We start from the raw sequence: 11,953 nt of genomic DNA, 5'->3' as shown, positions 1-11,953 counted from the left end.
TGTTTCTCTGTCTCAGTCATATATTCCAGTAATAGCTGTATATCCTTCCAATCAGGGTTATGCTATTTTACAATAAATTGGAAATGCTTAGTTACACTTACCGGATCACTCCTATAATCTTTTGCAACCTTTTTCCATTCCCCTAGGTCAGCAGTAGAAAAGGGTACTTTGCTGTCCGGGGGTGGTCGGAGTTCTATCCGAGTCTGCATCCTGTTCGTGTGGTCGTCGGGGAGGCTTAAACAAATCAGTGAGATCTTGTTCTGGTGCCTGATGGATTTTATTTATCTTTGTACTTCTTTGTCCAATACTACATGCCGAACAACACCGCCTCAGTTTACCTCTAAGCTCCTTGTTGTTCTCTCGCTCAAGTGCAAGCACCATGGCGTCCTCGGGTGTACCATTCCACAGTCCCTTTGCCACTCCGGATGATTTCGGAGGGTGAAAAACATGTGTGCATACGAAACCTCACCCCATTTTCCTTCTCTCCTTAAAAACAGCATTAGTTGTAATAGAGTATTATAATCTATTGACCCATTAAGTGGCCACTTCGTATCACCTTCTAACTTATACAATGGCCACCATTGATTGCAGTATTTAATAAGGTTCTTTTTACTTTCCGTACCTCCGGTCCCAACAATATCTTTCCAGTGGGCAATTACACAACCCAGAGGACTCTTCCTTAATACTCCTCCTTGATTGTTTCCCATTTATAACTTCTCCTTATGATTCTTAAGTTTGATTTTGGCTTCTCCTTTTAGTAAGTTTCCATGCAAACCGTTTCTTACACTTTATAGTCTTCCCCCAGTTTTCCTCCCACACGTCCCAAATTTCTGGAATTAAATTTTTCCCTTACACACACCAATCTCCACTATTTCAGATTCTTGGTGAACTCTTTCCCAATCATAAAAGTGTTGGAATTTGGGGAAAACACTCAAGGCAGTCTGGGTTTTCCGTCTGCTAGATGTACAGTACCACCTTCTCCCACAAGATTTACACTTCAACGAAACCAAGCCGGATGCCAATTATATATAGTCCAGTTGCAAGCCCACATACAAAGCAGGGAATCACCCCTATTAATACGTAAAGACATTCACACATTAACAAACATACATACACCTATAAAGTTAACATATTTCTTACACACCCATACAAAATCTTTAACCTTAAATTTCCAAACATTCACATCATACAATCATCGCTCCAGTTGCCAACCTTTCAGCAGCTGCAAAAATGTACCAAGCGCAATTGCGAGGGGGTCCGCTTACCCCAAAAAATGTACCCAAGCGCAATTGCGAGGGGGTCCGCTTACCCTTCTCCTGCCTCTTGTATACCATTCATGGACAGGTCCGTCCTGGCTCCCAATAACTGGGATGCAGCGGTCACCCCGGATTTGCTCGATCTACCCCCAAGATCGCTGGCGGCCGCTCTATCGGTCAGCAAATCCCCCCTTGTTACCATACAGGGTACCCTCCTCCCATACGGGGACTCTGCCGCACGCCAGACGTCTCTGCGCGATTTACCAGCTGCCCCGGCTCGTACTTTTCCAGGCTCCCTCTGTGACACGTACCGCTCGGTCCGCGGCTTCAGGAGGTCGTTGTCCGCTCCCGCGGGGAGCGGCTGGCAGCGGAGGCTCCTCCGAGGAAAGTGCTCGGGGCGCGCCGAGGGGCGTCCGCTCCGCAGTCGATCCCGCAGCCGAGCAGAGTCTCCTGGCTGGCTCGCCAAACTGACGTGCGGGAACGGACTCCGCAATCAGCGAGATTGTGAAGTAGGTATGTTCATTCAGCACTGGGCAGCACGGGGGGTAGTCCCGCCAAAGTCGTGCGCGCCCGACTCGGCAGTTCGCCCTAAATTTACACAGTCAAGTGTTACATATACATCTCCTATACATAGGAGATACGCCTATACATATGCATAGCCTGTCCCCGCTTCATATTAAAACGAGTTCCGAAAGGTAATTTCCATAGTCTCCTCCCAACTGCGCTTGCATAGTGCCACCTTATGGTGGTCGTCTGGTGGTTGCAGAGATGAAGATAGACGACTCCTCTTTGTCACCGCTAGTAACCTCTTTTCTTGCGCAGGCTCGGTGGTTTCTTGGTATTCACCCAAGCCGCAAGACCAGTCTTGGCTGGTTCTTGGGTCCAGCTCCTGCTTCCTATCAGAAACTGTCTCTGCCTTATTAGCTGTCTCTTGGGGCCAGTGCTTGTTATCAGGAACTGTCTCTGCCTCAGCTAATTTCAACAGTGTAAGCGTTAAACACCATCTTTCATCCCCCTTTATAATATCTACTGAGATTCTTTTGACTCCCCTTGTCTCAGCAGCTACTCCATGCCTGACCTGCAGCTGGTCAGGAGGGTTGTGTCCCAGGTGGAATTCTACCTCTCTGACGAGAACCTGGCCAAGGATGCTTTCCTCCTGAAACATGTCCAGGAGAACAAGATGGGCTTTGTCAGCATCAAACTGCTGACGTCCTTGAAGAAGGTGGGCAGCCCGTTGCGTCGGCCAGCCGGGGTGGGAAGTGGCCTCCACGTGGAGGGTGCCTGGGTGTGCTCTGGCTGTCTGCGGTGAGGTGTACGAGGAGGTCCAGGCTCTGCTCAGGCTGTCTGTGTCCCGGCAAAGCGCTGGTGGTGCAGAGCTGGGCCCTGCTCTCTGCCTTCAATGTGCTGCAGCAGTTCTCCAGCCCGGGAGGGTGGCTGGGGAAGCGGTGAGCAGTCCTCAAACCCCAGCCCCAGGGCTGGGTTCACCTCTTCTGCCCGTGGTTCCCCCAGGCTGCTCTGGGAGAGGAGAGCTCGTCCTCCGGCGCTGAGGCTCCTTTAGGTTTGGGTTTGGGGCTTTTTCTTTTCTTCCGTTTTTCCTCCTCCTCTTGAGCGGAATAACCCTCTGTGGCCTCCGAGAGCTGCGGGAGGGTGGCGGTGCAGCTGCTCCAGGGGACGGTTTTGGGGAAGGACAATGCTTGGGGCGAGTCAGCGTGCGAGGCGAGACGCTGAGCAGCAGCGGCACCGGGAGCTGCGCCGTGCTGTCGCCGACGGCACTGCGCCTGCCCGGGGTCCAGAGCGGCTCCCGCCGCCCCAGCGGCACCACTGGGACTGCCCGAAGGAAGGGGCTCGGCCCCCCCCCGACCCCCCCGGTGCTGGGGGACCGCCCCGACGGGGACCTCACCCTGCACCTTCTGCAAGCCAGACCCGGAAAGGTGAGGCTGCTTCTTGAAGGTGCCGTTGGCTGCGTTGCTCCCGGGTTGTGGAGCTCGCCTGGGAAATGGGCAACAAAGAGAGATGAAGTTTCCAGGCACTTTCTGGCCGGTGCAGTGATCTGGGGTTTTTTGGGGGGTTGGATTTTTTTTTCCCTTCTGATTTCCGCTCCCCCCGCTACCACTTCCCGGTCTTGCGGCTGCCCAAGGTGCAGCCAGACAAGGGGAGGAGGGTCCCTGCCTGGCCTGCAGCTCCCTCCCTCGCCATTCTTGGGGTGATTTTGCTGTGTCAGTGAGGCAAAGCTGGGCTCTCCGGGGCTGAGGTCGGTGGGACCCGAGGAAGGCTGTGATGGTCTTGAGGCTTTGAAGGGCTTTGCACCGAGCCCTGTCCCCGCTGGAGGGGACGCTGGTGGTGTTCAAGGCGAAGGCCTTGCAGCCCTTGTTGTCGTGTGTGTCCGTGTCCCTCCCGGCCCCCAAGGTCTGTCCTTGTCCCAGGGGCTCCGTGATGCTTTCTGCGTGGGGCCGCGTCCGTGAGTCCTGCAGGGACCTGTCTGTCCTGGCTTCCCCACCAAAGGGCTGCTTCCCCTGCGGAAGGGGAGAGGGGAGTCGTCCGCGTCCCGCCCCACCGCTGCCTGCCCCGCTGGTGGTGACTCGGCCGCGGGGGTGGCTCGGTTCCCCTCGGGGCTCGCCGGCTCGGATTTGGGGCTCAGTGGGGCTTTTGCACCTCGTGGATGCTCTTTCCCGGTGCCCCCTGCGCTCCCTCCGCCTCCCACACAGGCACGGAGCGGTTCTGGAGAAACAGCTTTTAATTGAAAAGACAAGAGAAAAGGTCCCATGCAAGCTGGTCTAACCCCTCCCTACCCCCCCCTCCCCGGCCCCCCCTTCAACAAATACCCCCCCTCCTCTCCCACCCCCCCACTCCCCCCATCTCCATCCATCTCATCCCTGTCTAATCCCCGCCCCCCCCTCACACCCCCATGTTGGCTGCGAGAGCCCTGCGCTTGCTGGGTGGCATTGGCAAGGAGCTCTGCGCCTGCCTCTTCCTCGGCTTGTCTGCCACGGCAGGCGGGGATGGTGGCAGGTCCATCCCGGCATCCTCCCACGGCTCCTCCTGGGGCTCCATCCCGATGACGTTGGATATTTTGAGGCTCAGCATGATGTCGCTGAGCTCGGGGATGCAGTAGTCAGGGGTGAGCAGCTCCTCAGGCAGCGAGAGCGAGCTGAAGTCGCGGTCGGGGGTGGCTGCGCCGGTGCCACCAGCATCCTCGGGCATGGAGCTCCTGCTGGGAGCATCCTGGCTGACCCCCACCCCATCCAGGGAGCAATCCAAGAGCACTAGGGCCTCTTGGAGAGCCACTTTCTCAGGCGCTGCCTGAGAAAGTTCACCTACGGGCTCCCCAAGGGCTTGGTTGTGGGGGTCAGCGCAGGGGCCGGGGGGGACGTCGCTGCCTGGGGGTGCCCCCGCAGGGGTGGCCATGCCGCAGGTGTTGGTCTTGGCCAGCGGCCCCTCGATGTCCTCGTAGCTGGGGATGGACACTGGCAGCTCGAGAGGGGCTGGGGCCACCCCACTCCTCTTATTTTCGTAGGGTGCAAGGTATTGTGGTTGGCCCTGGGGGGTCCCTGGGGCTGCCCAGGCCAGGGGGGGCCCCGCAGCCCCCGGGACCCCACAGGGCAGCAGCCGGCAGAGAAGCGGCGCCTTGGCCGAGCGTGGCGGTGGCCGGTGGAGGCAGGTCGGTGGTTGTCCACTGGATGCGGAAGACCCGGGGGTCGAAGAGGCAGCCACATGGAGCCCTCTGCAGACCTGTGTGGGTGAGGGGGAGCCGTGCTGGGCCGGGGGGACTCTCCAGGGGCACCCGCCGAGCCGGCCCCGATGGCCGACATCCCCCAGCTCTGGGCCAGGGGCGTGGGGAGCTTGTGGCCGGGGCGATCCCTACAGGGTGAGCTGCTGTGCCGGTGGGACGGGGTTGCAAATCGGGGAGGAGACTCCCTTCTAGGAGGTGAAACGGGAGAGATGGCCCCAAATATTTGGGGAATTCTCTGCAGAGCGGCTTTCCTGGGCACGCGTCACCCAGGCGAGGGCAAGGATGCTCACCGGGGCTTGCTGAACCCCCTGGTGAAAAGTGCCGGGGGGACGGGTGTGATGGGGATGGCGAAGGTGCCAGGGCAGACTGGGGTGCCATACCTGCTGGTGGTGCCTGGGGGGCCTGGGGTGTCCCCCCTGCCAGGGGTGCCCAGGCTGCAGGGAAGGGCTGCTCCTGCGCGGGCAGATGGCACAGGTTGGCTGAGCCTGAGAGAGAGAGAGAGAGACAGGAGCGATGGCCGGCGGTCACCTCCGCTCTTGCCCCCAAGAGCGTCCCGGGGCTGCAGGGGTTGGGGTCGGTCCCTACCTCGAGGGTAGAAGGTTCCGGGGAGCCCAAATGGCTGGAAAAGCTGGGGCGCCGGGGGGCCCCAGGGCCCAGGCAGTGGGAGCTGCATTGGTGGCCGCGCCATGGTCCCTTCTGGCTGTTGGCTGCTAAGGACTCTTTGGCGTCTCCCCGGAAGGAATGCGGGGGCTCCCTGTGTTCCGCCCCACCCCCAAGAGCCTCCCCAGCTCCTCCTGGGGAGGGAAAGGGTTAAGGGAGTCTGGGGTGCCCCCGGGGCCTACAGGCGGCTGTGGGTCTGTGGGTGCAAATACTCTTTGTTTTCAATAGTATTTTTCAGGTGGGGGAAAAAGAACAAGTTGATTCAGCCGAGCCGAGTGGGGACCAAGCTGCAGCTGCACCCGCAGCCTCCTTGCGCCAGATGGCAAATGCGTTTGTGACTATCGCCCATGCTTCTGTTTGCTGCGTTGACTGGAGTGATGCCGAAATAGGAAAAAGGACCTCGAGGGCGCGAAGGAAGGTCACGCGGTGTCGCTCGGTGGCCTGCTTTCCCCCAGCCCTGGCTCAAGCAGTGCTGCCAGGTCTTTTAGTCTCCTGATGGGAAAAGCAGCAGCTCTGGATCCCCCTCGGAGGGGGCGACGCTTTCCCTGGGTGCGTGACACCCAGGAGGAGACAGCACCCGCCGCCGCATGCTCCCAGAAAAGGACTGGATTCTGCACAACATCCGATGATGAGATGCTGGGGCTGTTTGTGCTCTAGAGGACCCCAGGGACCGGGTGAGTACATCCCCTCCTCGTACTTGGAGGATTTGGCACTACCAAGGACACCCTGGTAGGAGCACAGGCCTCTCGCTCCCGCTGTGTGAACAGTGTGTGGCCTGGGGGAGTCGGGACAACTGCCGTGAACCGGAGGCCAAAGATCTGTCCTGGCCTGTATCCTGTTAATTAAAGAAATTGCGCTCTGTTCGTGAGGCACCTCTGGCTGCAAGATTGTGCAAGGCCAGCCGCTGCGTAACTTGTGGCAGGGACCGATGCTGGGGGCGTGAAAGCAACCGCGCTTCTGAAACCATAAAACTTTATTTAGATTCAGGGCGCAGCTGAGCCACCCCGCTCCTCAACACTCTGCCATCTGCACCGCTGTGGCTGGGACCGGGCAGTGCTGCACATCCCAAAGGCCACCAAGTCACACCCGTGTCCCTGCTGCTTTGGCGGGAGCTTCTGCGATGCGAGCGATGTTCTGGGGGCCGATCTCTTGGACTGCAGCTACTCCATGCCTGACCTGCAGCTGGTCAGGAGGGTTGTGTCCCAGGTGGAATTCTACCTCTCTGACGAGAACCTGGCCAAGGATGCTTTCCTCCTGAAACATGTCCAGGAGAACAAGATGGGCTTTGTCAGCATCAAACTGCTGACGTCCTTGAAGAAGGTGGGCAGCCCGTTGCGTCGGCCAGCCGGGGTGGGAAGTGGCCTCCACGTGGAGGGTGCCTGGGTGTGCTCTGGCTGTCTGCGGTGAGGTGTACGAGGAGGTCCAGGCTCTGCTCAGGCTGTCTGTGTCCCGGCAAAGCGCTGGTGGTGCAGAGCTGGGCCCTGCTCTCTGCCTTCAATGTGCTGCAGCAGTTCTCCAGCCCGGGAGGGTGGCTGGGGAAGCGGTGAGCAGTCCTCAAACCCCAGCCCCAGGGCTGGGTTCACCTCTTCTGCCCGTGGTTCCCCCAGGCTGCTCTGGGAGAGGAGAGCTCGTCCTCCGGCGCTGAGGCTCCTTTAGGTTTGGGTTTGGGGCTTTTTCTTTTCTTCCGTTTTTCCTCCTCCTCTTGAGCGGAATAACCCTCTGTGGCCTCCGAGAGCTGCGGGAGGGTGGCGGTGCAGCTGCTCCAGGGGACGGTTTTGGGGAAGGACAATGCTTGGGGCGAGTCAGCGTGCGAGGCGAGACGCTGAGCAGCAGCGGCACCGGGAGCTGCGCCGTGCTGTCGCCGACGGCACTGCGCCTGCCCGGGGTCCAGAGCGGCTCCCGCCGCCCCAGCGGCACCACTGGGACTGCCCGAAGGAAGGGGCTCGGCCCCCCCCGACCCCCCCGGTGCTGGGGGACCGCCCCGACGGGGACCTCACCCTGCACCTTCTGCAAGCCAGACCCGGAAAGGTGAGGCTGCTTCTTGAAGGTGCCGTTGGCTGCGTTGCTCCCGGGTTGTGGAGCTCGCCTGGGAAATGGGCAACAAAGAGAGATGAAGTTTCCAGGCACTTTCTGGCCGGTGCAGTGATCTGGGGTTTTTTGGGGGGTTGGATTTTTTTTTCCCTTCTGATTTCCGCTCCCCCCGCTACCACTTCCCGGTCTTGCGGCTGCCCAAGGTGCAGCCAGACAAGGGGAGGAGGGTCCCTGCCTGGCCTGCAGCTCCCTCCCTCGCCATTCTTGGGGTGATTTTGCTGTGTCAGTGAGGCAAAGCTGGGCTCTCCGGGGCTGAGGTCGGTGGGACCCGAGGAAGGCTGTGATGGTCTTGAGGCTTTGAAGGGCTTTGCACCGAGCCCTGTCCCCGCTGGAGGGGACGCTGGTGGTGTTCAAGGCGAAGGCCTTGCAGCCCTTGTTGTCGTGTGTGTCCGTGTCCCTCCCGGCCCCCAAGGTCTGTCCTTGTCCCAGGGGCTCCGTGATGCTTTCTGCGTGGGGCCGCGTCCGTGAGTCCTGCAGGGACCTGTCTGCCCTGGCTTCCCCACCAAAGGGCTGCTTCCCCTGCGGAAGGGGAGAGGGGAGTCGTCCGCGTCCCGCCCCACCGCTGCCTGCCCCGCTGGTGGTGACTCGGCCGCGGGGGTGGCTCGGTTCCCCTCGGGGCTCGCCGGCTCGGATCTGGGGCTCAGTGGGGCTTTTGCACCTCGTGGATGCTCTTTCCCGGTGCCCCCTGCGCTCCCTCCGCCTCCCACACAGGCACGGAGCGGTTCTGGAGAAACAGCTTTTAATTGAAAAGACAAGAGAAAAGGTCCCATGCAAGCTGGTCTAACCCCTCCCTACCCCCCCTCCCCGGCCCCCCCCTTCAACAAATACCCCCCCTCCTCTCCCACCCCCCACTCCCCCCATCTCCATCCATCTCATCCCTGTCTAATCCCCGCCCCCCCCCTCACACCCCCATGTTGGCTGCGAGAGCCCTGCGCTTGCTGGGTGGCATTGGCAAGGAGCTCTGCGCCTGCCTCTTCCTCGGCTTGTCTGCCACGGCAGGCGGGGATGGTGGCAGGTCCATCCCGGCATCCTCCCACGGCTCCTCCTGGGGCTCCATCCCGATGACGTTGGATATTTTGAGGCTCAGCATGATGTCGCTGAGCTCGGGGATGCAGTAGTCAGGGGTGAGCAGCTCCTCAGGCAGCGAGAGCGAGCTGAAGTCGCGGTCGGGGGTGGCTGCGCCGGTGCCACCAGCATCCTCGGGCATGGAGCTCCTGCTGGGAGCATCCTGGCTGACCCCCACCCCATCCAGGGAGCAATCCAAGAGCACTAGGGCCTCTTGGAGAGCCACTTTCTCAGGCGCTGCCTGAGAAAGTTCACCTACGGGCTCCCCAAGGGCTTGGTTGTGGGGGTCAGCGCAGGGGCCGGGGGGGACGTCGCTGCCTGGGGGTGCCCCCGCAGGGGTGGCCATGCCGCAGGTGTTGGTCTTGGCCAGCGGCCCCTCGATGTCCTCGTAGCTGGGGATGGACACTGGCAGCTCGAGAGGGGCTGGGGCCACCCCACTCCTCTTATTTTCGTAGGGTGCAAGGTATTGTGGTTGGCCCTGGGGGGTCCCTGGGGCTGCCCAGGCCAGGGGGGCCCCGCAGCCCCCGGGACCCCACAGGGCAGCAGCCGGCAGAGAAGCGGCGCCTTGGCCGAGCGTGGCGGTGGCCGGTGGAGGCAGGTCGGTGGTTGTCCACTGGATGCGGAAGACCCGGGGGTCGAAGAGGCAGCCACATGGAGCCCTCTGCAGACCTGTGTGGGTGAGGGGGAGCCGTGCTGGGCCGGGGGGACTCTCCAGGGGCACCCGCCGAGCCGGCCCCGATGGCCGACATCCCCCAGCTCTGGGCCAGGGGCGTGGGGAGCTTGTGGCCGGGGCGATCCCTACAGGGTGAGCTGCTGTGCCGGTGGGACGGGGTTGCAAATCGGGGAGGAGACTCCCTTCTAGGAGGTGAAACGGGAGAGATGGCCCCAAATATTTGGGGAATTCTCTGCAGAGCGGCTTTCCTGGGCACGCGTCACCCAGGCGAGGGCAAGGATGCTCACCGGGGCTTGCTGAACCCCCTGGTGAAAAGTGCCGGGGGGACGGGTGTGATGGGGATGGCGAAGGTGCCAGGGCAGACTGGGGTGCCATACCTGCTGGTGGTGCCTGGGGGGCCTGGGGTGTCCCCCCTGCCAGGGGTGCCCAGGCTGCAGGGAAGGGCTGCTCCTGCGCGGGCAGATGGCACAGGTTGGCTGAGCCTGAGAGAGAGAGAGAGAGAGACAGGAGCGATGGCCGGCGGTCACCTCCGCTCTTGCCCCCAAGAGCGTCCCGGGGCTGCAGGGGTTGGGGTCGGTCCCTACCTCGAGGGTAGAAGGTTCCGGGGAGCCCAAATGGCTGGAAAAGCTGGGGCGCCGGGGGGCCCCAGGGCCCAGGCAGTGGGAGCTGCATTGGTGGCCGCGCCATGGTCCCTTCTGGCTGTTGGCTGCTAAGGACTCTTTGGCGTCTCCCCGGAAGGAATGCGGGGGCTCCCTGTGTTCCGCCCCACCCCCAAGAGCCTCCCCAGCTCCTCCTGGGGAGGGAAAGGGTTAAGGGAGTCTGGGGTGCCCCCGGGGCCTACAGGCGGCTGTGGGTCTGTGGGTGCAAATACTCTTTGTTTTCAACAGTATTTTTCAGGTGGGGGAAAAAGAACAAGTTGATTCAGCCGAGCCGAGTGGGGACCAAGCTGCAGCTGCACCCGCAGCCTCCTTGCGCCAGATGGCAAATGCGTTTGTGACTATCGCCCATGCTTCTGTTTGCTGCGTTGACTGGAGTGATGCCGAAATAGGAAAAAGGACCTCGAGGGCGCGAAGGAAGGTCACGCGGTGTCGCTCGGTGGCCTGCTTTCCCCCAGCCCTGGCTCAAGCAGTGCTGCCAGGTCTTTTAGTCTCCTGATGGGAAAAGCAGCAGCTCTGGATCCCCCTCGGAGGGGGCGACGCTTTCCCTGGGTGCGTGACACCCAGGAGGAGACAGCACCCGCCGCCGCATGCTCCCAGAAAAGGACTGGATTCTGCACAACATCCGATGATGAGATGCTGGGGCTGTTTGTGCTCTAGAGGACCCCAGGGACCGGGTGAGTACATCCCCTCCTCGTACTTGGAGGATTTGGCACTACCAAGGACACCCTGGTAGGAGCACAGGCCTCTCGCTCCCGCTGTGTGAACAGTGTGTGGCCTGGGGGAGTCGGGACAACTGCCGTGAACCGGAGGCCAAAGATCTGTCCTGGCCTGTATCCTGTTAATTAAAGAAATTGCGCTCTGTTCGTGAGGCACCTCTGGCTGCAAGATTGTGCAAGGCCAGCCGCTGCGTAACTTGTGGCAGGGACCGATGCTGGGGGCGTGAAAGCAACCGCGCTTCTGAAACCATAAAACTTTATTTAGATTCAGGGCGCAGCTGAGCCACCCCGCTCCTCAACACTCTGCCATCTGCACCGCTGTGGCTGGGACCGGGCAGTGCTGCACATCCCAAAGGCCACCAAGTCACACCCGTGTCCCTGCTGCTTTGGCGGGAGCTTCTGCGATGCGAGCGATGTTCTGGGGGCCGATCTCTTGGACTGCAGCTACTCCATGCCTGACCTGCAGCTGGTCAGGAGGGTTGTGTCCCAGGTGGAATTCTACCTCTCTGACGAGAACCTGGCCAAGGATGCTTTCCTCCTGAAACATGTCCAGGAGAACAAGATGGGCTTTGTCAGCATCAAACTGCTGACGTCCTTGAAGAAGGTGGGCAGCCCGTTGCGTCGGCCAGCCGGGGTGGGAAGTGGCCTCCACGTGGAGGGTGCCTGGGTGTGCTCTGGCTGTCTGCGGTGAGGTGTACGAGGAGGTCCAGGCTCTGCTCAGGCTGTCTGTGTCCCGGCAAAGCGCTGGTGGTGCAGAGCTGGGCCCTGCTCTCTGCCTTCAATGTGCTGCAGCAGTTCTCCAGCCCGGGAGGGTGGCTGGGGAAGCGGTGAGCAGTCCTCAAACCCCAGCCCCAGGGCTGGGTTCACCTCTTCTGCCCGTGGTTCCCCCAGGCTGCTCTGGGAGAGGAGAGCTCGTCCTCCGGCGCTGAGGCTCCTTTAGGTTTGGGTTTGGGGCTTTTTCTTTTCTTCCGTTTTTCCTCCTCCTCTTGAGCGGAATAACCCTCTGTGGCCTCCGAGAGCTGCGGGAGGTGGCGGTGCAGCTGCTCCAGGGGACGGTTTTGGGGAAGGACAATGCTTGGGGCGAGTCAGCGTGCGAGGCGAGA

The 11,953-nt window shown here is 61.0% G+C and overlaps 2 protein-coding genes across 2 annotated transcripts; both read right to left on the bottom strand.

The window, feature by feature from the left end:
• Nucleotides 1-4,151: 4,151 nt before the first annotated feature.
• Nucleotides 4,152-5,878, bottom strand: LOC115341270 (proline-rich protein 22-like). The gene is made up of 4 exons (XM_041123467.1): nt 5,572-5,878; nt 5,367-5,471; nt 4,793-4,985; nt 4,152-4,707 (listed from the first exon to the last, which is right to left on the bottom strand). The coding sequence occupies exons 1-4, from the start codon at nt 5,672-5,674 to the stop codon at nt 4,152-4,154; spliced, it is 957 nt and encodes a 318-aa protein (XP_040979401.1). The 5' UTR covers nt 5,675-5,878.
• A 2,760-nt stretch (nt 5,879-8,638) lies between these two features.
• Nucleotides 8,639-10,461, bottom strand: LOC121233301 (proline-rich protein 22-like). The gene is made up of 3 exons (XM_041123466.1): nt 10,060-10,461; nt 9,853-9,957; nt 8,639-9,471 (listed from the first exon to the last, which is right to left on the bottom strand). The coding sequence occupies exons 1-3, from the start codon at nt 10,160-10,162 to the stop codon at nt 8,639-8,641; spliced, it is 1,041 nt and encodes a 346-aa protein (XP_040979400.1). The 5' UTR covers nt 10,163-10,461.
• Nucleotides 10,462-11,953: the final 1,492 nt, after the last annotated feature.

Source organism: Aquila chrysaetos, chromosome 5 (assembly GCF_900496995.4).
Source record: "Aquila chrysaetos chrysaetos chromosome 5, bAquChr1.4, whole genome shotgun sequence".
NCBI lineage: Eukaryota > Metazoa > Chordata > Aves > Accipitriformes > Accipitridae > Aquila > Aquila chrysaetos.
This window is presented reverse-complemented; position numbering and strand designations above follow the sequence as displayed.

Bases quoted from the DNA above. Each gene is read 5' to 3' on its own strand.
- LOC121233301 (XM_041123466.1), bottom strand. From the start codon at position 10,162: ATGGCGCGGCCACCAATGCAGCTCCCACTGCCTGGGCCCTGGGGCCCC. The intron at 9,958-10,059 runs GTAGGGACCGAC...TCTCTCTCTCAG, and splicing joins CGGAACCTTCTACCCTCGAG to GCTCAGCCAACCTGTGCCAT. The intron at 9,472-9,852 runs GTATGGCACCCC...TCACCCACACAG, and splicing joins CCCCCAGGCACCACCAGCAG to GTCTGCAGAGGGCTCCATGT.
- LOC115341270 (XM_041123467.1), bottom strand. From the start codon at position 5,674: ATGGCGCGGCCACCAATGCAGCTCCCACTGCCTGGGCCCTGGGGCCCC. The intron at 5,472-5,571 runs GTAGGGACCGAC...TCTCTCTCTCAG, and splicing joins CGGAACCTTCTACCCTCGAG to GCTCAGCCAACCTGTGCCAT. The intron at 4,986-5,366 runs GTATGGCACCCC...TCACCCACACAG, and splicing joins CCCCCAGGCACCACCAGCAG to GTCTGCAGAGGGCTCCATGT.